Below are 20832 nucleotides of genomic sequence, written 5' to 3' on the forward strand. Positions count from 1 at the left end.
ACTCAGAAAACATTAATAGCAGTGGATGGAGTGAAGGAGACAAGAGAGGATATTCATGAGACAATGACAGTCATGGAAATGAAAGCTATTTCATGCATGCAGTGCCTTAAATGGCCTCTGGGCATCAAAAACACTTCACACATAATCAAAGTACTTTATAACTCTTTCGAGTTATCAACAGATCGCATGTAACTCTTTCGAGTACATTCACAGTTCTTGGTTTCCGGGAGTGGGACATGAACCCACAACCTTCTGATTCAAAGGCGAGGGTGCTATGAACTGAGCCACAGCTGACACCTCTCAAAGTACTTTGTAAGTGCAGTCACTGTTATAATTTAGAAAACGTGGCAGCCAATTTGCACACAGCAAGCTCCCAGAAACAGCTGTGAGATAAATAGCCAGATAATCTGTTTGAGTGAAGTTACTTGGGGGATACATTTTCAATAAGACACTGGGGAGTCACTGATAAATTCATCAGTCTTAATTCCATTCTATAAAAATAATGCAATTTATCATGAGAAATAAATCTCAGGAGTATCTATATAATAACCTTGTAGCTAAGCTAGATTTAGAAAAGAATGTTTCTGCCTACCAATCTCCTTGACTTCCTGAGTGCACTGAGTTAAACCCTAGAGTATAATTTAACTTCCAAAGACAATTGACAAAGTACCTTGTGGGAAGCAAAGGCATAGTGATAATGTCACTGGACTAGTAATCCACAGGTGCAGGCTAATGCTCTGGGGACAAGGGTTCAAATCCCATCATGACACCTGGTGGAATTTAAATACAATTAATAAAATCTGGAATTGAAAGCTAGCCTTGTTAAACTTTGATTGTCAATTGTTCACTGATGTCCCTTTAGGGAAGGAAATATGCTGCCCTTACCGGGGTGGGCCACATGTAACACTTAACTGCCCTCTGAATTGGCCCAGCAAGCCTCTCAGTTCAAGGGCAATTAGAAATGTCAACAAATTCTGGCCTTGCTAACCATGAAAGAATTGTTAAAAAGCTATTGGGCAGAGTAAACCTAGAAATAAATAAGAATTTGATTGGTAGATGGATAGGAACAAGATGGATAGGAACAAGTCCTCGTTAACAGATTTAGGTTGTGAGATTTATTTGATCTTTACAGAATTGGTGTGTTTTTTAATTGTTATGTCTACTTTTTAGAACAGTACAATTTGAACTTGATTGTTAAATACGTGAATGCAAAGTGGAACCCCCGTGGAGATTTAAACTTTGTCACCTTTTGTAATCCATTGGAAGTAACCCTATGGTCACAATTTACATTAGTTATTAATGCTGTAATAAATATTAATGAGTAGACTGTCTACAGGGTTTCTCCAGATATCCCACCTGCACTTTGCAGAAGCTCAGTGAGAACACAGGAGAAACAATAGCAGAAATTCTACCTGATGGATGTAATTATCCCACAGTCCACAGTACAGCAGTACCTAAATCAGACCAATCCCTGCTCTTTATCCTACATGTGTCAGGTAACTGTTAATCTGCTCCTCACATCTAAACCCATGTCCCTGATTTCATAGTTTCAGGTTTAGGAAAATTACTAACCGATAAACAAATTAAAGCAAAATCGAATAAATTCACCCAACAATCTATTAGATTGAATTTTCAGTCGATAACCCTGGCACCATTTTCTGTGAAACTGCCACTTTTTAGATATCTGTCTTGCATAAAATCATGAACAACCTTAAAGTGCCATGCTCAATATTGATAAATTTCACAAAGACCCAATCTGAATAAGACTTTGTAATTACTCACATTCCTCATGTGTTATAGACAATGAAGCGGTCATGATAAATTGGTTCAATTGGTGCTGGAGCAGGGGGTTGAGGAATACAATGTGCAGTAACTGTGTGGGGGTGATGTATGTAATAGGGATAGGCTTATGGGACCAATTGACCTTTTTCCTGTTCTTAACAAATCTTGTATTCAGTTTCTTAAGATTAAGTTTAATGCCTGTATCACACCATAACATTCTTCACATATTCCTGTTTACAAATTCCACATTTCATGATTTTCACACTTTCTGTATCAGAATGTCTTTGTATCCTTGATGGCTTTTGATTGTTTCCTCTCCTCCATCTTCCAAAAATTGCAAAAGCTTTCCAAAAGCTCATTTTGGATGTGGTATGTAGAATAATATCTTCCTTTTGAAATGATTTTCTTTTGAATTGATTCAATGTCTCATTTTATTCAGGGGAGTTAAAGATCCATTTTTCTGGCAGCAGTTAAATATTAGACCTATACAACTTAATTTCACATTGAGACCACCAAAACATTTTCCTCCAAAGTGTTCTGTCAGAGGAAACTTTTAAATTACAGGGGCTGACATGGTGTTTCCAGCAGGGGTCACTGGGCAGCAAGCTTATAAATTTTATAAGAAAGATGATATATGTTATTAAACAGCAAAGTAAAAATGAAAAAAAGCTCACCTAAAAGCACTTGGATTTGTGATCATGTAATGACATTAAAATATCTGAAAACTATCACTTCTGTTGAGACTAATTACAAGATTAATGCTTGGGTGCATTACTCCTAATATAAAAATCTTCAGAGATTCCAATCTTGGAACATTCAGATAGGACATTAATTTTCCATCCCAGTTTCCAACCCAACCTGGATAGAGTCAAGTCCCATGTGCCCTACAACCATCGATGTGAGATCCATTCATTCAAGGATCAAGCTTTCCTCTGTCTCACTCAGCCTGACAGCCAGCAACACCAGTTAGGGAGCTTCCTGTTGTGTGTTTGTGCCTAATGTACAAGTGAATACAAAATAAGGTGAAGTTAATTTACAGGTTATATCACAGTGTCTTGCGTTCTAACTGAAATGCATTTCTCAAATTCGGGAATTATTTTCATATGAAAATAAAACAAAATTGGACTAACTTCATGTGTTCTTCATAGAACAGGATAAACATTAAGGGCAGAAGTTAACCCATGTTAGACGGGTTCTGCAGGGGTGGGGGTGGGGACGGGGTGGGGGCGGGGGCGGGGGCAGGGGCAGGGGTGGGTGGTCGGAAAGCCGCCCGCCGCCCGCAGTCAGGGCCGGACCACGATCTCACGCTGGCCCAATGAAGACCCACCCAGCGTGAAACGCAATTGACAGCGCTCAGCGCTGCCTGTGCGGGCGGGTGGGGGGGTGGGAGGGTGGGAGGGGGGAGAGCAGGGTGAGCACATGTGCACTTGAAAATCTCCCTGAGGCACAGAGCTGCCTGAGGGAGATGATGCATTTTTTTTTAAAAAGAAAATAAAGATTTGAAAAATGTAATGGAACATGTCCCCTCATGAGACTCTGTCATGTTACTAATTAAATTTTAAAACTTTTATTTTATTTTTATTTGCTTTTGGAAACCTCATCCCACCTGTGGATGAGGTTTTCAAAAAAATGCAAAGGCCGCTTGGCCTTTTCGCCTGCCTGTCAACCGTAAGTTTGGACGGGCAGTGAAAAATTTAAGTTAATCGATTATTTAATGGCCTTAACGGGCCTTTTAATTGTCGGTGGGCGCGCTGCGTATGCCTGCCAACCCCACTATCATGCGACCGAGTGTTGATATTGGCACACACGATCATTTCACGCTTGAGCGGGTCGCCCGCCCACGAGCTAAAAATTGTGGCCCAGAATCTTTTTCTTGAGCCAATTATCCCAGCAGGATAAATATATTTCACACTCAAAAGCTTGGCTGAGGAATGACTGGCAAACTAATTAAATAGCACTAGTGATGCGTGTTCTACAGCAGTTGAGAGAGGCCACATGTCGGCAGCTCGTGAGGCTTTTGATAAACCTTGTCTATTCCTTCTGTGGAGCCATTACTCCTAAAGTAGAGGGGATTTATTTTTGAATATCACTATGAAGAAGTGGTGTTCAAAGAAACCTGGTGAATTTGAATCTTTCGTTTATTTCTTTCCTGAATATGATAGGGAAATAATATTAAAACTACGCCCGATACATTCACAGCCACTTTCACATAGCCTGCTTTAAAAAAAAGTGAATGCTCCTATGAGCAGGATGCCCTGTGTTTGCTCTGCAATGAAGATGGGTGGTCTGTGAGCTAGTGAAGGAAATAATTGTCCCACATGGTGATCCATAAAATAATGACAGTGAAACATATGAAAATACAAACTGAACACAGAAGATTTAGAAGGCTGAAAAAACTGGCTGACAGACTGTGTGCGTGTGTGTGTGTGTGTGTGTGTAAATCTGTCTGCCCGTGCTTGCAATTGAAACTGCAAAAGCACTGGGAAATTTCCTGCAAGATTTGCAGAGGTGGCAGTAAGGACTAATATGTTGTTCATTACTAAAAACCAAAAGCTCTCAAAACTAGCTGTTGTCTTCTAAAAATACTGAATAGAATTTCTGGAGGGTTTTTCTTGGTACTCCACTGTAACTTTGACCAAAACCCAAAGAATTGACATAAGTGGCCACTCACACTCTCTCTCTCTCTCTGACTTCTATTGTGAGATTCCACATGAAAATTCACTCTCTGCTATTGAGGAAGATGGACCATCAGTGTCAAGGAAGGGAAATGCAACAGTGTAGTGACTGGGGCTGCAGTGAGAACTACTCTCATTCATCCTTCAGTTGAGATATGAACTGAGGTCGCATTTGTCCTCTGAAGTGGATGTGAAAGATCCCCTACAGCTATTTGAAGAAAAGCAGGGAGTTATCCCCAGTGTCCTCGTCAATACTGATTCCTCAGAAACATCACTAAAACAGATTATCTCGTTATTAACACATTGCAGTTTGTGGGTTCTTCCTGTGCACAATTTGGCTGCTGTGTTTCCTGCATTACAACAGCAGCTACACTTCAAAAGCGTTTGATTACCTGATAGCACTCTTTGGGATCTCCTGGGATAGTGAAAGGCGCTATATAAATGCAAATCATTTCTTTCCTTTCGTCCTCTACAGGTCAGTTGCATAGGGGATTCACAACTCTATAACTCACACCAGATGAGGAAAAGTGCTGCTCATGCCTTAAACACAGTCGATCATTTTAATTCTATTGTCAATGCTGTAATAAAACAAACCTGTCTTAAATGATAAGAGGTGTTTTTGAACATTCCTTTTGAGTTGAAACAATATGGTTACTGAAGACACTTCACAGATGGGTATCTGGTAAAAGACGTTAGGTCTGTTTTATTGTTACTCCTGATTCTGTTGGATTGAGTGGAAATATGCAATGAAGCCACAAACACTTCCAGTGAAACAGATTGTGGGTCAAAATCCTGGCACTCCCTCCCTAACAGCACTGTGGGTGTACCTACACCACATGGACTGCAGCGGCTCAAGAAGGCAGCTCACCACCACCTTCTCAAGGGGCAATTAGGGATGGGCAATAAATGCTGGCCCAGCCAACGAAACCCGCATCCCGTGAATGAATGATTTTTTTAAAAATTGTGCTCCATCGCTTTCTGATATATGAAGACACATGGTGGACCCAAGCCAAATCTTATGTAGAGAAAAATTAACATTACTTCCGGAAAAGATAATTTTAATTTTCAGTAGCCTGTGACAGACTCAACTTTGACCTCATTAAACAGCCTAATCTGCCATAAATGATGGGGATCTTCAGGTGAATAAGTAGGATATTAAATATTGTTAAACACATGGGAATGTGTGAGGAAGGCCTAAAAATGAAACAAAAGATAACTGCTGCTCAGTGTAGAAGTTGCTCTCTGAAGGGAGTCTAATATACATTGCTTACTGAGGGTTTTGATATTATTTGTAACACAAGAGTTTTACAGAATTTATCATAGGCTGTCACTGTGGAATGCTACAGCTCCTTACAGACATTTTCAATCACTGCCCCCATCAGATCTTTCCATGGCTGATTAAAATGGAGCCACTCTTCCATACAATAGAAAGCTGGAGTGAATGCTTTTATTAACCGTGAGAGAGCAACATCTTTTGAAATTGTTAAAAGACATGTAATGACTGCCTCTGGTAGATAACTGACTCTATCTGGATTGACTGAGACTGAAACCCACAATAAGAGGTAATGGCTGTAAACTAACTGTGAAATGAAAGATGACGAGGAATTTTGTTGTTGGCATCGTGCAGTAACGAAATGCAGTGAAGTTACCGACGTGGATTTGGGAAGATAAAAACAAAGCACTATATCCTAATATCTGGAGATTAGTTGCCTGCCTGATTTGGATTACTCATTCTGGATATTGGCATCATGAAACAGGGTTGAATTCCAATTCTTCAGACAGTTAATTGTCTGTGTAGATTAATCTGGCTTCTGACATTTTTTTCCAAATGAAAATGTTAGTGCATGGTTTGAAAACTACTGGGAGATTCTGCTACATTTGAAAAGCAAAACTACTGACTGTAAATGTATAATCTTGATATGGTATAATCGAGAGACACACTGCCAACCCCCAACATCTGCCAACTTACCCAAATCCACACATCCATGCATTTAGAAATGCATAATCTAATCAAGCAGAGTCAGCATGGCTTCATGAAGGGGAAATCATGCTTGACAAATTCATTAGAATTCTTTGAGGAGGTAAAAAGCAGGATAGATGTAAGGGAACCAGTAGATGTAATATATTTGGATTTCCAAAAGGTGTTCGATAAGGTATTGCACATAAGGCTACTTAATAAGATAAGAGCACATGGTGTTGGGGGTAGTGTATTAGCATGAATAGTGGAGTGGCTAACTAATAGAAGACAGAGAGTCGGGATAAGGGGGGGCATTTTCAGGATGGCAACCTGTAACTAGTGGAGTGCCACAGGGATCAGTGATGGGAGCCACAATTATTTACAATATATATTAATGACTTGGACGAGGGAAATGAATGTGCTATCGCCAAGTTTGCAGATGACATAAAAATAGGTGGGAAGGCAAGTGGTGAGGATGACACAAAGAGTCTACAGAGGGATATAGACAGGTTAAGTGGGTGGGCAAAAACTTGGCAGATGGAATATAATGTGGGGAAATGTGAGGTTATGCACTTTTGCAGCAAGAATAGAGGAGCTGAATGTTATTTAAATGGAGAAAGACTGCAGAAAGCTGCAGCACAGAGGGATTTGGTGTCCTCGTGCATGAATCACAAAAAGCTAACATACAAATTCAGCGGGTAATAGAGAAGGCAAATGGAATGTTGGCCTATATTTCAAAGGGAATGGAGTGTGAAAATAGGGAAGTTTTGCTAAAGCTGTAGAAGGCACTAGTCAGACCACACCTAGAATACTGTGATAAAAGCAAAAAACTGCAGATGCTGGAAATCCAGAACAAAAACAAAAATACCTGGAAAAACTCAGCAGGTCTCATAGCATCTGTGGAGGGGAACACAGTTAACGTTTCGAGTCCGAATGACTCTTCAACAGAACTAAGTAAAAGTTGAAGGGTCATTCAGACTCGAAACGTTAACTGTGCTCCTCTCCGCAGATGCTGCCAGACCTGCTGAGTTTTTCCAGGTATTTTTGTTTGCCTAGAATACTGTGAACAGTTTTGGTCCCCTTATCTAAGGAAAGATACATCGCCATTGGAGGCAGTCCAGAGAAGATTCACTAGGTTGATCCTGGGGATGGAGGGATTTTCTTATGAGATAAATGAGAGGCGACCTTATTGAAACATAAGATTCTTAGGGGACTTGACAGGGTAGATGCTGAGAGGTTGTTTGCCCTTGTGGGAGAGTCCAGGACCAGAGGGCATAATCTCAGAGTAAGGGGTCACCCATTTAAAACAGAGATGAGGAGGAATTTCTTCTCTCAGAGGGTAGTGAATCTGTGGAATTCTTTACCGCAGAGGGCTGTAGGAGCTGGGTCATTAAGTATATTCAAGGCTGAGATTGGCAGATTTTTAATCAGTAAGGGAATCAAGGGTTATGGGGAAAAAGCAGGAAAGTGATGATTATCAGATCAGCCATGATCTCATTGAATGGCGGAGCAGACTCGATGGGCTGAATGGCCAACTTCTGCTCTTACGTCTTATGGTTTTATCCCAAGATTATTGCAACTGGAATTCGGCTGCCATTTTAAAGCCACATATTTCTGCCCTTTTACTTTGCAATACTTTGATTTTAAGTAGTGGTTTATAGTGAAATAGACAAATGCAGTAATTTAGGAAGTAGAAAAATACACTTAGTTGGAACATTGAGATTTCTCTGCAGTTCAGGCTTTGAAATTGGGATGCAAAACTGTAGCACTGCAGTGCCATCACTGGTTGGAGTGTGTCACTACAGTGTGACGGGTTTACATGGGGGTTTCATTTCTTTAAATGGGGTTAAGAACTTCAGGGTGGAAATAGTTGGGGGGAGGTGCACATAGATGTAAAATATTTCAGATATATTTTAGTTCATCACCTATGGCTTTGCACTGGGCTGTTGAAACACCTGGTAAATTGCTATTAGAACATGGACATAATTGAACCAGGGGAGACAGATGGAATTTAGGTCGCCATTTTGAAGGCATATATTGCGGTTTTATTTTTATATAATACTTTGGCACATTGACCAGTTGGCGGGCTGCACGTCTGAGAAATGGATACAAACGTCTATAATTTTGTTTGCGACTTTGAAGGCTGCTGCCCATTGTTTGAAGGCATTCAATTTGCATACTAACAAGAGAGATAGTGTTGATTTCAATACATTTATCTCTATCTGAGTTTTTTATTTGTCTGCAATTTAGCAGAGAAATTTATCTTACTGAGCACCACACCAATCTGTGCCCAGCCCAGATCCAACTGTACTTACCTTCCCGGCGTCAGGCAATGATGGGTTTGAAATGCATCCTTGCAAAATCTCCAGAAAAATGTTGCTTTTTGCTGCAATGTTTGTGAAATAACCATTTTTTAATCTGTAAGTGTTCACAGAGCTGTGGAGGTGGTGTGCAGATACGAAGAGCCTTTTGCAAACAGAGAATGGCTGATGGGAGTTTTGTGGCTGTAGCAGAGGAACTGTGCCTCACTCCTAAACTGGATGTTCACCGAGTCTGTGAAGATATAGACTGCCCGACTGAATGGCTGGCTTCTGAATGGTCACAGGTAGGACCAGCTTGCCACTGCAGACATACTAGACCAATGTTGAGCTTCTGATTTAAAATCATGATTCATTCCAGGTAATAAACATAAGCACGTATGCCATGCAGAAAAGTCAATACCAGGGTGGAGATTAGGTACAGATGCCATTGTATGTGGTCAGTAATATGTAATCTAACACAGAGTGTTTAATCAATCAGTAAGGGAATCAAGGGTTATGGGGAAAAAGCAGTAAAGTGAAGATTATCAGATCAGCCATGATCTCATTGAATGGCGGAGCAGACTCGATGGGCTGAATGGCCAACTTCTGCTCTTACGTCTTATGGTATTATCCCAAGACTATTGCAACTGGAATTCGGCTGCCATTTTAAAGCCACATATTTCTGCCCTTTTACTTTGCAATACTTCGATTTTACGTAGTAGTTTATAGTGAAATAGACAAATGCAGTAATTTAGGAAGTAGAAAAATACAGTTTGTTGGAACATTGAGATTTCTCTGCAGTTCAGGCTTTGAAATTGGGATGCAAAACTGTAGCACTGCAGTGCCATCACTGATTGGAGTGTGTCACTACAGTGTGACGGGTTTACATGGGGGTTTCATTTCTGAAAATGGGGTTAAGAACTTCATAGTGGACATAGTTGGGGGGAGGCTTACAGGTGAAATACAAATATCTGAGAAGCACATGTTAGGACAGTGGCTATACTTAGACTCATGTGACATGCCAGCAGCTCAATTTTCAGTGCAGACATGATTGCATTATCCAAAGAGGGAGTGGAGACATTTAAAGGAACAGAGAGCCCTGAAGTTGGAAGGAGCCTCTGTCACTGCAGCTCTCAATGGAGACCAAGGCATCGAAAGATGAGTGCTGGGAGAGGAGGCAACAAGGTAATGGCAGATAATCAGTGTGGGGATGCCCTGCTCTTCTTCACATAGCGTCAGGAGATCTTTTGCACCAACCTGAGAAGACAGTGGGCTCTTGGTTTAACATCCGAATTGAAAGACAGCACCTCCCTGAGTAAGGCATTGGAGCGTAGGCCTAGATTTTGTGCTCAAGTGTTTTGGAATGGGATGGAAACTCATGACCTCTGATTCAGAAGCAAACGGGCTGTAAACTGAGCCCTGACTGACGCTGAAGAGAGAAGGCAGTATTCTGAAGGGATGTAGATGAACCATTATCACAGTCATAGAGTTATGCAGCACAGAAACAGGCCCTTCAGCCCATCATGTCCGTGTCAGCCTACAAGCACCTGTCTATTCTAATCCCATTTTGCAGCACTTGACCCATAGCCGTGTATGCTATGGCGTTTCAAGTGCTCATCTAAATAGTTCCTAAATGTTATGAGGGTTTCTGCCTCTACCACCACCTTAGGCAGCGAGTTCCAGATTCCAACCACCCTCTGGGTGAAAAAATTCTTCCTCACATTCCCTCTAAACCTCCTGCCCCTTACCTTAAATCTATGTCCCCTGGTCATTGACATCTCCACCAAGGGGAAAAGTTTCTTCCTAGCTACCCTATCTATGCCCCTCATAATTTTGTACACCTCCATCAGGTCTCCTCTCACCCTTCTCTGCTCTAAGGAAAACAACCCAAGCCTATCCAGTCTCCCTTCATAACTGAAACGCTCCAGCCCAGGCAACATCCTGGTGAATCTCCTCTGCACTCTCTCCACTGCAATCACATCCTTCCTATAATGTAGCGACCAGAACTGCACACAATACTCTAGCTGTGGCCTAACTCGCATTTTATACAGCTCCAACATAACCTCCCTGCTCTTATATTCTATGCCTCAGCTAATAAAGGCAAGTGTCCCATATGCCTTCCTAACCACCTTATCTACCTGTGCTGCTGCCTTCAGGGATCTATGGACAGGTACACTAAGGTCCCTCTGATCCTCTGTACTTCCTAGAGTCCTACCATTCATTGTGTGTTCCCTTGCTGTGTTAGTCCTCCCAAAATGCATCACCTCACACTTCTCAGGATTAAATTCCATTTGCCACTGCTCTGCCCATCTTACCAGCCCATCTATATCGTCCTGTAATCTAAGGCTATCCTCCTCACTATTTACGACATCACCAATTTTCGTGTTATCTGTGACCTTACTGATCAACCCTCCTATATTCACGTCTAAATCATTCATGTACACTACAAACAGCAAGGGTCCCAGCACCGACTCCTGCGGTACACCACTCGTCACAGGCTTCCAATCGCTATAACAACCTTCGACCATCACCCTCTGCCTCCTGCCACTAAGCCAATTTTGGATCCAATTTGCCAAATAGACCTGGATCCCATGGGCTTTTACCTTCTTGACCATTCTCCCATGCGAGACCTTCTCAAAAACCTCACTGGAGTCCATGTACACTACATCAACTACACTTCCCTCATCAAAACAACTATCACCTTGAAAAACTCCAAAACATTTGCTGGACATGATCTCCACCTGACAAAGCCATGCTGACTATCCCTGATTAAGCCCTGCCTCTCCATGTGGAGATTAATCCCATCCCTCAGACTTTTTCCCAATAGTTTCCCCATCACTGATGTTAGACTCACTGGCCTATAATTACCTGGTTTATCCCTACAACCTTTCTTGAATAATGGTACCGCATTCACTGTCCTCCAGTCCTATGGCACCTCTCCTGTGGCCAGAGGGCATTTGAAAATTAGTATCAGAGCCCCTAAAATCTCCTCCCTTGCCTCACATAGCAGCCTAGGATACATCTCATCTGGGCCTGGAGATTTAACCACTTTTATGCCCGCTAAAACCATTAATACCTCCTCCCTTTCAATGCTAATTTCTTCAAATATATCACAGTCCCCCTCCCTGATTTCTACACCTACATCGTCCTTCTCCACAGTGAACACAGATGAAAAGTAATCATTTAAAACCTCACCTACGTCCTCTGGTTCCACACACAGATTGTCACTTTGGTCCCTAATGGGCCCTACTCTTTCCCTGGTTATCCTCTTGCCCTTAATATATTTATAAAATGCCTTGGGATTTTCCTTTATCTTGCCCACCAGTGTCTTTTCATAACCCCTCTTCGCTCTCCTAATTACCTTTTTAAGTACCCCCTACACTTTCTATACTCCTCTCGGGCTTCTGCTGTTTTCAGCCCTCTGTATCTGCCGTAAGCCTCCATTTTTTCCCTTATCCAATCCTCTATATCCCTTGACATCCAGGGTTCCCTAGACTTTCACCTTTACGGGAACATGTTGGCCCTGAACTCCTACTATTTCCTTGTTGAATGACTCCCACTGATCTGATGTAGACTTTCCTACAAGTAGCAGCTCCCAGTCCACTTTGGCCAAATCCTGTCCTTTTATAATGAAATTGGCCTTCCCCCAATTCAGGACCTTTATTTCCAGTCCATCTTTGTCCTTTTCCAAAACTACCTTAAATCTTAGAGTTATGGTCACTATCCCCAAAATACTCCCCTACTGACACTTCTACCAGTTAGTTATAGAGTTATAGAGGTCTACAACACAGAAAAAGGCCCTTCGGGCCATCGAGTCTGCATCGGTCAAACAAGTACCTAACTATTCTAATCCCATTTTCCAGCACTAGGCCCATAGCCTTGTATGCTATGGCATCACAAGTGCACATCCAAATACTTCTTAAATGTTATGAGGGTATCTGCCTCTACTACCCTTTCAGGCAGTGAAACCAGATTCCCACCACCCTCTGGTTTAAAATATTCTTCCTCACATTCCCTCTAAACCTCCTGCCTCTTACCTTAAATCTATGCCCCCTATCTATTGATCTCTCCACCAAAGGAAAAAGTCCTTTCCTGTCTACCCTATCTATGCCCGTCATAATTTTATACACCTCAATCATGTTCCCCCTCAATCTCCTCTGCTCCAGGGAAAATAACCCCAGTCTATCCAATCTCTCCTCATAACTAAAACTCTCCAGCCCAGGCAACACCCTGGTAAATCTCCTCTGTACTCTGTCTAGTGTAATCACATCCTTCCTATAATGCGGATTCCAGAACTGCATGCAATACTCTAGCTGTGGCCTAACCAGCATTTTATACAGTTCCAGCATAACATCCCTGCTCTTATATTCTATGCCTCGGCTAATAAAGGCAAGTATCCCATATGCCTTCTTAACCACCTTATCTACCTGTCCCGCTACCTTAAGGGACCAGTGGACATGCACACCAAGGCCCCTCTGATGCTTGGTACTTCCCAAGGTCCTATCATTCATCGTGTATTCTCGTGCCTTGTTTGTCCTGCCCAAGTGCATCACCTCACACTTATCTGGATTAAATTCCATTTGCCACTGATCAGCCCATCTGACCATCCCATCTATATCGTCCTGTAATCTAAGGCTATCCTCCTCACTATTTACCACCCCACCAATTTTCGTGTCATCCGCAAACTTGCTGATCAACCCTCCTACATTCAAGTCTAAATCGTTTATATCTACTACAAACAGCAAGGGACCCAACACCGATCCCTGTTGAACCCCATTGGACACAGGTATCCAGTCACAAAAAAACCCCTCGACCATCACCCTCTGCTTCCTGCCACTCAGCCAATTCTGGATCCAATTTGCCAACTTGCCTTGGATCCCATGGGTTCTTACCTTCATTATCAATCTCCCATGTGGGACCTTATCAAAAGCCTTGCTGAAGTCCAAGTAGACTACGTCAAATGCATTGCCCTCATCTACACACCTGGTCAGCTCTTCGAAAAATTCAATCAAATTGGTCAAACATGACCTCCCCTTAACAAAACCATGCTGACTGTCCTTGATTAATCTCTGCCTCTCCAAGTGTAGATTAATTCTGTCCCTCAGAATTGCTTCCAATAGTTTCCCCACCACTGAGGTTAGACTGACTGGCCTGTAGTTCCCTGATTTATCCCTACCTCCCTTCTTGAATAACGGTACCACATTGGCTGTCCTCCAGTCCTCTGGCATCTCTCCTGTGGCCAGAGGGGTATTGAAAATTTTTGCCAGTGCCCCTGCTATCTCATCCCTTGCCTCACTCAGCAGCCTGGGATACATTTCATCCAGGCCTGGAGATTTATCTACTTTTAAGCCTGCCAGACCCCTTAGGACCTCCTCCCTTTCTATGCCAATTTATTTAATCATATCACAGTCCTTCTGCCTGATTCCCATACCCACATCGTCCCTCTCGCTTGTGAACACCGACACAAAGTATTCATTTAGAACCCTAAGGGCAGGATTTCCCCCCCGTTGGGGGTGAAGTTGAATGGCAGGTGCGCACAGGCGCACTTAAATCAGAAATCCCAAAATGGAGAGTGTGCTCTTTCGCACATGCGCACGAAAGAGCGTACTCATCTCCCTGAGGCTAAGTGCAGCCTCAGGGAGATCGGCTCTAAATGTAAAAAAGCTAAAAATAGAAAAATAAAATTTCCCTGACTTGTCCCCTCCTGTGACACTGTCACTTGAGTTGGGACATGTCAATAATTTTTACAAAAACTTTATTAAAATGTTTTAAAATCTACATGAAACCTCATCCCACCCGTGGATGGGGTTTGGTGCTTTGTCTAGTTAGCGCCGGGGTCCCTGGCCTGCCCACCAACCTTAAGGTTGGACGAGCAGGTCCATTAATTAGTCTAATTACTCAGTCAATGGCCTCAATTGGCCATTAACAGGTCGGCGAGTGCGCAGCTGATTTTACTGCGCCCCCACCTTCCTGAAAATTTAAATGGGGCGCGTTGACATCGGGAGTTCTACCCGACATCACCGCACATCATTTTACACGTCAGCAAGCAGGCCCTGCCCCCCGCTCGCCAATGGGAAAATCCTGCCCGAAGTCTTCCGGCTCCACACACAAATTACCACTCTGGTCCTTAATGGGCCCAACTCTTTCCCTAGTTATCCTCTTACTCTTAATGTACTTGTAAAATAACTTTGGATTTTCCTTTATTTTACCTGCCAATGTTTTTTCATGCCCCCTTTTTGCTCTCCTAATTTTCTTTTTAAGTTCCCCCCTACACATTCTATACTCCTCTAGGGGCTTCTGCTGTTTTGAGCCCTCGGTATCTGCCATAAGCCTCCCTTTTTCTCTTTATCCAATCCTGTATGTCCCTCGACATCCAGGGTTCCCTGGATTTGTTGGTCCCACCCTTTGTCTTTACTGGAATATGTTGGCTCTGTACTCTCCCTCACTTGCCCAGCTTTATTCCCTGAGATTAGATCTTGTAGTACTTTCTATGTGCTGGCTCAAAAAGCCCTTCTGGGTGCACTTTAAGAATTCCAACCCCTCTAAGCCTTTCACATTAAGACTATCCCATTTAATATTGGGGAAGTTGAAATCCCTTACTATTATTACCCTATTATTTTTACACTTCTCTGAGATTTGCCTACATATCTGCTCCTCTATCTCCCCCTGACTGTTTGTTTGGAGGCCTATAGTACACTCCCAGCCAAGTGACTGCCCCCTTTTTGTTTTTAAGTTCTACCCATATGGCCTCATTTGAGGAACCTTCTAAGATACCATCCCTCGTTACTGCAGTGATTGACTCCTTGATCAATAGTGCTATGCCACCTCCTCTTTTAATACCCCGCCCCCCCCCCCAACCCCTTGTCGCGCCTGAAGATTCTATACCCTGGATATTGAGCTGTCAGTCCTGCCCTTCCCTTCCCTCAACCATGTCTCTGTGATAGCAACAATATCATATTCTCATGTGTTAATCAACACCCTCAATTCATCTGCCTTACTTGTAAGACTCCTTGCGTTAAAATAGATACAATCCAGCCTTGCATTATTCCCTTGTGCCTTTACAGGTCGATACTTGCTCTGCCTTCCAGACTGACTTAGTTTCTCTTCTATATTTGGCTGTGCATCACCCCTACTGTACGTCCACTCTGTATCCCATTCCCCTGCCAAATTAGTTTCAACCTCCCCCCAACAACCACTAGCAAACGTCCCCGCAAGGATGTTGGTCCCGTTCAGATTCAGGTGCAACCTGTCCGACTTGTATAGGCCCCACGTTCACCAGAATCAGACCCAGTGATCCAGGTCACTAAAGTCCTCCTTCCTGCATCATTTCTTCAGCCACACATTCATCCTCTCTATCCTCTTGTTCCTATACTCACTAGCATGTGGCATAGGGAGTAATCCAGTGATTACAACCTTTGAGGTCCTGCTTTTTAATCTACCACCTAGCTCCCTAAATTCTTGTTACAGGACCTCATCCCTCTTTCTACCCATGGCATTGCTACCAATGTGAACCACGACCTCTGACTGTTGCCCTCCCTCTTTAGAATGCCCTGCAGTCTGTGACATCCTTGACCCTGGCACCAGGGAGGCAACACACCATCCTGGAGTCACATCTATGGCCACAGAAGTGCTTGTCTGCACCCCTCATTATTGTGTCTCCTACCACTATTGCTCTCGCACTCTTACTCCTTCCCCCCCCGGCGCAGCTGAGCCACCCACAGTGCCGTGAACTTGCCTCTGGCTGTACTCTCCAGAGGAACCTTCACCCTCACCATTTTCCAACACAGACAAACGGTTCTTGAGTGAGATGCACCCTGGGGATTTCCTGACTTCCTACCTGCTTCCCTTCTTCTGACTGGTGGTCACCCATTCCCCCTCTGACTGCACTTCCTTAAGCTGCAGAGTGACCACATCTAAAAACATGCTACCCATGTAACCCTCAGCCTCGCGGATGCACTGCTGTGTCTCCAGCTGATGCTCAAGCTCTGAAACCCGTTGTTCAAGCTGGCCAAGCCAGTGGCACTTACTGCACATGTGGTCACCCAGACTGCAAGGAGTGTCCAAGAATTCCCACATGCTGCAGGCCGGACAAAACATGGGGCTGGGCTCCCTTGCCATACTTTTTGTTTGTTTTAATTAAAAGATTATTTCCTTAAGTGTAAGCCAAGTAGCAATTTAGCTTTTCTTAAAAAAAATGCTGAGATTCTGACCTTCTGTAATGTCGCTTTAAAGTGGAAAAAAACAACTCTACCCCCTACCTACCAATCATCTCTCTAGCTTGTCCTGACGGCACCCATTTCAAATTCCAGCACCGCCGAGTGTCTGGGTGAGAACCAACTCCCTCACAGGTAAACTCCGCTCTGCTCTTTATACAGCCGCTCCGCTCCCTCACAGGTAAACTCCGCTCTGCTCTTTATACAGCCGCTCCGCTCCCTCACAGGTAAACTCCGCTCTGCTATTTATACAGCCGCTCCCTCACAGGTAAACTCTGCTCTGCTCTTTATACAGCTGCTCCGCTCCCTCACAGGTAAACTCCGCTCTGCTCTTTATACAGCCGCTCCGCTCCCTCACAGGTAAACTCCGCTCCGCTCTTTATACAGCCGCTCCCTCACAGGTAAACTCTGCTTCGCTCTTTACACAGCCGCTCCGCTCCCTCACAGGTAAACTCCGCTCCTGCTCTTTATACAGCCGCTCCCTCACAGGTAAACTCCGCTCCTGCTCTTTATACAGCCGCTCCGCTCCCTCACAGGTAAACTCCGCTCCTGCTCTTTATACAGCCGCTCCGCTCCCTCACAGGTAAACTCTGCTCCTGCTCTTTATACAGCCGCTCTGCTCCCTCACAGGTAAACTCTGCTCCTGCTCTTTATACAGCCGCTCTGCTCCCTCACAGGTAAACTCTGCTCCGCTCTTTACACAGCCGCTCCTCTCCCTCACAGGTAAACTCCGCTCCGCTCTTTATACAGCCGCTCCACTCCCTCACAGGTAAACTCCGCTCCGCTCTTTATACAGCCGCTCCTCTCCCTCACAGGTAAACTACGCTCCGCTCTTTATACAGCCGCTCCCTCACAGGTAAACTCCGCTCCGCTCTTTATACAGCCGCTCCGCTCCAGCACAGGTAAACTCCGCTCCTGCTCTTTGTACAGCCGCTCCACTCCCTCACAGGTAAACTCTGCTCCTGCTCTTTATACAGCCACTCCGCTCCCTCACAGGTAAACTCCGTTCCTGCTCTTTATACAGCCGCTCCGCTCCCTCACAGGTAAACTCCGCTCCCGCTCTTTATACAGCTGCTCCGCTCCCTCACAGGTAAACTCCGCTCCCGCTCTTTATACAGCTGCTCTGCTCCCTCACAGGTAAACTCCGCTCCCGCTCTTTATACAGCCGCTCTGCTCCCTCACAGGTAAACTCCGCTCCCGCTCTTTATACAGCTGTTCCACTCCCTCACAGATAAACTCCGCTCCCGCTCTTTATACAGCCGCTCCCCTCCCTCACAGGTAAACTCCGCTCCTGCTCTTTATACAGCCGCTCCCTCACAGGTAAACTCCGCTCCCGCTCTTTATACAGCCTCTCTGCTCCCTCACAGGTAAACTCCGCTCTTGCTCTTTATACAGCCACTCTGCTCCCTCACAGGTAAACTCCACTCCCGCTCTTTATACAGCCGCTCCGCTCCCTCACAGGTAATCTCCGCTCCTGCTCCTTAGATAGCCGTTCCGCTCCCTCACAGGTAAACTCCATTCCTGCTCTTTATATAGCCGCTCCGCTCCCTCACAGGTAAACTCCGCTCTGCTCTTTATATAGCCGCTCCGCTCCCTCACAGGTAAACTCCGCTCCGCTCTTTATATAGCCGCTCCGCTCCCTCACAGGTAAACTCCGCTCCGCTCTTTATACAGCCGCTCTGCTCCCTCACAGGTAAACTCCACTCCTGCTCTTTATACAGCCGCTCTGCTCCCGCTCCACTCCCTCACATGAAAACTCCCGCTCTTTCGGTCCTCCTCTCGCACTGTCCTCTAGGTGCTGCTGACTTCCTGCCCTAGGGTTGTCCTCTTGCACTCTCCTCATGTTATTTGCTCTGTTAACTTGGTCAATTGTTCAGTATTATTCTCATTGGGCTTCAGGTATTTTGTAACATGATTGTATCATTTACCCTATTTCACATTGTTATAAACTGTATTTATATATGTATACATAAAGTAACATAACTACAATTCTATGAAGACTTGGAACAATTGACTTTGTTTATATCTGAGTTGATGTTGGTGCTATTTTTTACACCAGAACATGAAGTTATTTTAAGTTTGTATTGTTATTATAAGATGTTCAGGTACTACTGGAAAGTCATGGTCACCTCATCAGTCAGGTTCCTCGGAAGATTTGAAAAAATGACTTCATTCGTTACTTTGACACATACACTTCTCTTTCAGTAACAGTTATAGTTCACAGTTTGTTAACATTTATAATTATTTCTCAGAAATAGGTCTGTACAGGCTTGGGTTTGATTGGACACCTGATTTACAATAGGAACAGCCTGGAAGATTAGGCAGGATTTAATTCCATTGTTCCCCATGCTCGGTAGTCGAAGGGGACCTGCTGGGGTATTGAAGGGTCTGGACAAGCCCCTTGCCTTGGCAGACACGCAGATGTATGGGGCACAAAGAAATTGGAGGTGCCCTGTGACTGGCACTCCCTATTCCAGTAGGGTGAACACCTGCAGATTCCATCCCAGCATAACTCTTGGGATAAAGGGTTTTCAGAACCCTATTTGAATCTCTGATTTAATGTTAATTTATCTGATCATTGTTCATTGCGATGTGCCAGCCTTGATGCAATAACTGCAGCCTGCAAACAGATTCTGTAGGTTACAGGCCTTTGTTGTTATTGATGATGTAACTGAGAACTGCCCTTTATCCCATGTGACTAGTGTTCCGCAACCTGTGGGGAAGCTACACAGGGACGTGATGTGATTTGCAGGAAAATGAGCAGAGATGGCGTTCCCGTCACTCTAAACAACTCTGATTGCTCCCACCTGCCTCGCCCACTATTGCTGAGGTCTTGCTCCTTCCTGCCCTGTACCAGTAAGTTTAATAATTTCCTGTTTTACCATTTCAGAATAATTAAAACATTGCATTTAAGTCTATAAACTGAAATTACAGAAATTAGCAATTTTAGTTTTAAAGTACAAGAATGTTTCAGGACAATTCCATCTATGATGACTTTCTGCAGTAGTTTTCTATATAATGAGATAAAAATTCCAAAAGCATTCAATTATTTCTTTCAAGCAAACCTATACAAACCTCAATATTTATTTTTCAACTGTTCTGATTTCACAACTATTTTAATATTTATGATCAAGCATTATTTTACCACCCTCATTTACTCTTAAACTAACTCTGTTTCCAACCTTTCAGGGTGGTCGTGTTCAGCACTTATCCAGTGACCACATCAATATTATTTTCTGATTGGTCTGTTGGAGATATCAAATATACCAATTTCTTTAAACGTAATTAATATTCCTGTACATTGCCTTGTCAAAGAGCTGAGGGTCTGACAATTGATGCACGTTTTCTGTTGTTCCTGTGCATACAAGTGTTTTTGCATTCACACCTGGCCAGGGCATTCCTCTGACAGGGTGAGTTAGAAATCAGTGCCATTTCTGGACAGAGGCAGCATATGTCCAAAGCTAGTTATGAAAATAGCTGCAAATTGGTGTCAGATCATCTGAATAGCCAGAACAAGCTACAGGTCACACCCCCCAACAGCCCCCACCTCTAACCCAAGAGCACCTCAGCAGTCGAAGCCTTTGGAAGGATCCCAGTATGGGGGGTGGCAGGGGTTGGGAGGGCGGTGGGGGGGGGCGGTGATGTAGGAGGGTGGAGTGGGCTATGGAGGGGAATACTGATCACAACTACTATGGAATCAGCCAAACACAGGTTACACCTCAATCCATAGGAAGGAGTTTCACATAAAACAAAAGTTTTAAGTTCCTACCTGTGGTTGGTGTTGGGGGCTACTGCAGGATCCTGAGCCTGTCTCAGTTTTCAGAAGGGTCCAAGTGTTAGGCCCTTGGGGCCTAACATCTGTTTCAGGAAATGAAGCACTCCATTCCTACTGATCAGCGAAAGTT

General features: G+C 43.8%; 1 protein-coding gene across 2 annotated transcripts in view; it reads left to right on the forward strand.

The window, feature by feature from the left end:
* LOC144668435 (ADAMTS-like protein 1) overlaps positions 1 to 20832 on the forward strand; it is a 746250-nt gene that overhangs the window by 667048 nt on the left and 58370 nt on the right. For both annotated transcript variants that reach the window (XM_078530487.1, XM_078530496.1), the window contains 2 exons: positions 8840 to 9019; positions 19630 to 19783. In XM_078530487.1, coding sequence (XP_078386613.1) covers positions 8840 to 9019; positions 19630 to 19783 — 334 coding nt within the window. The remainder of the gene's footprint in view (positions 1 to 8839; positions 9020 to 19629; positions 19784 to 20832) is intronic.

This window comes from Cetorhinus maximus, chromosome 2, assembly GCF_964194155.1.
Source record: "Cetorhinus maximus chromosome 2, sCetMax3.hap1.1, whole genome shotgun sequence".
Classification (NCBI taxonomy): Eukaryota; Metazoa; Chordata; class Chondrichthyes; order Lamniformes; family Cetorhinidae; genus Cetorhinus; species Cetorhinus maximus.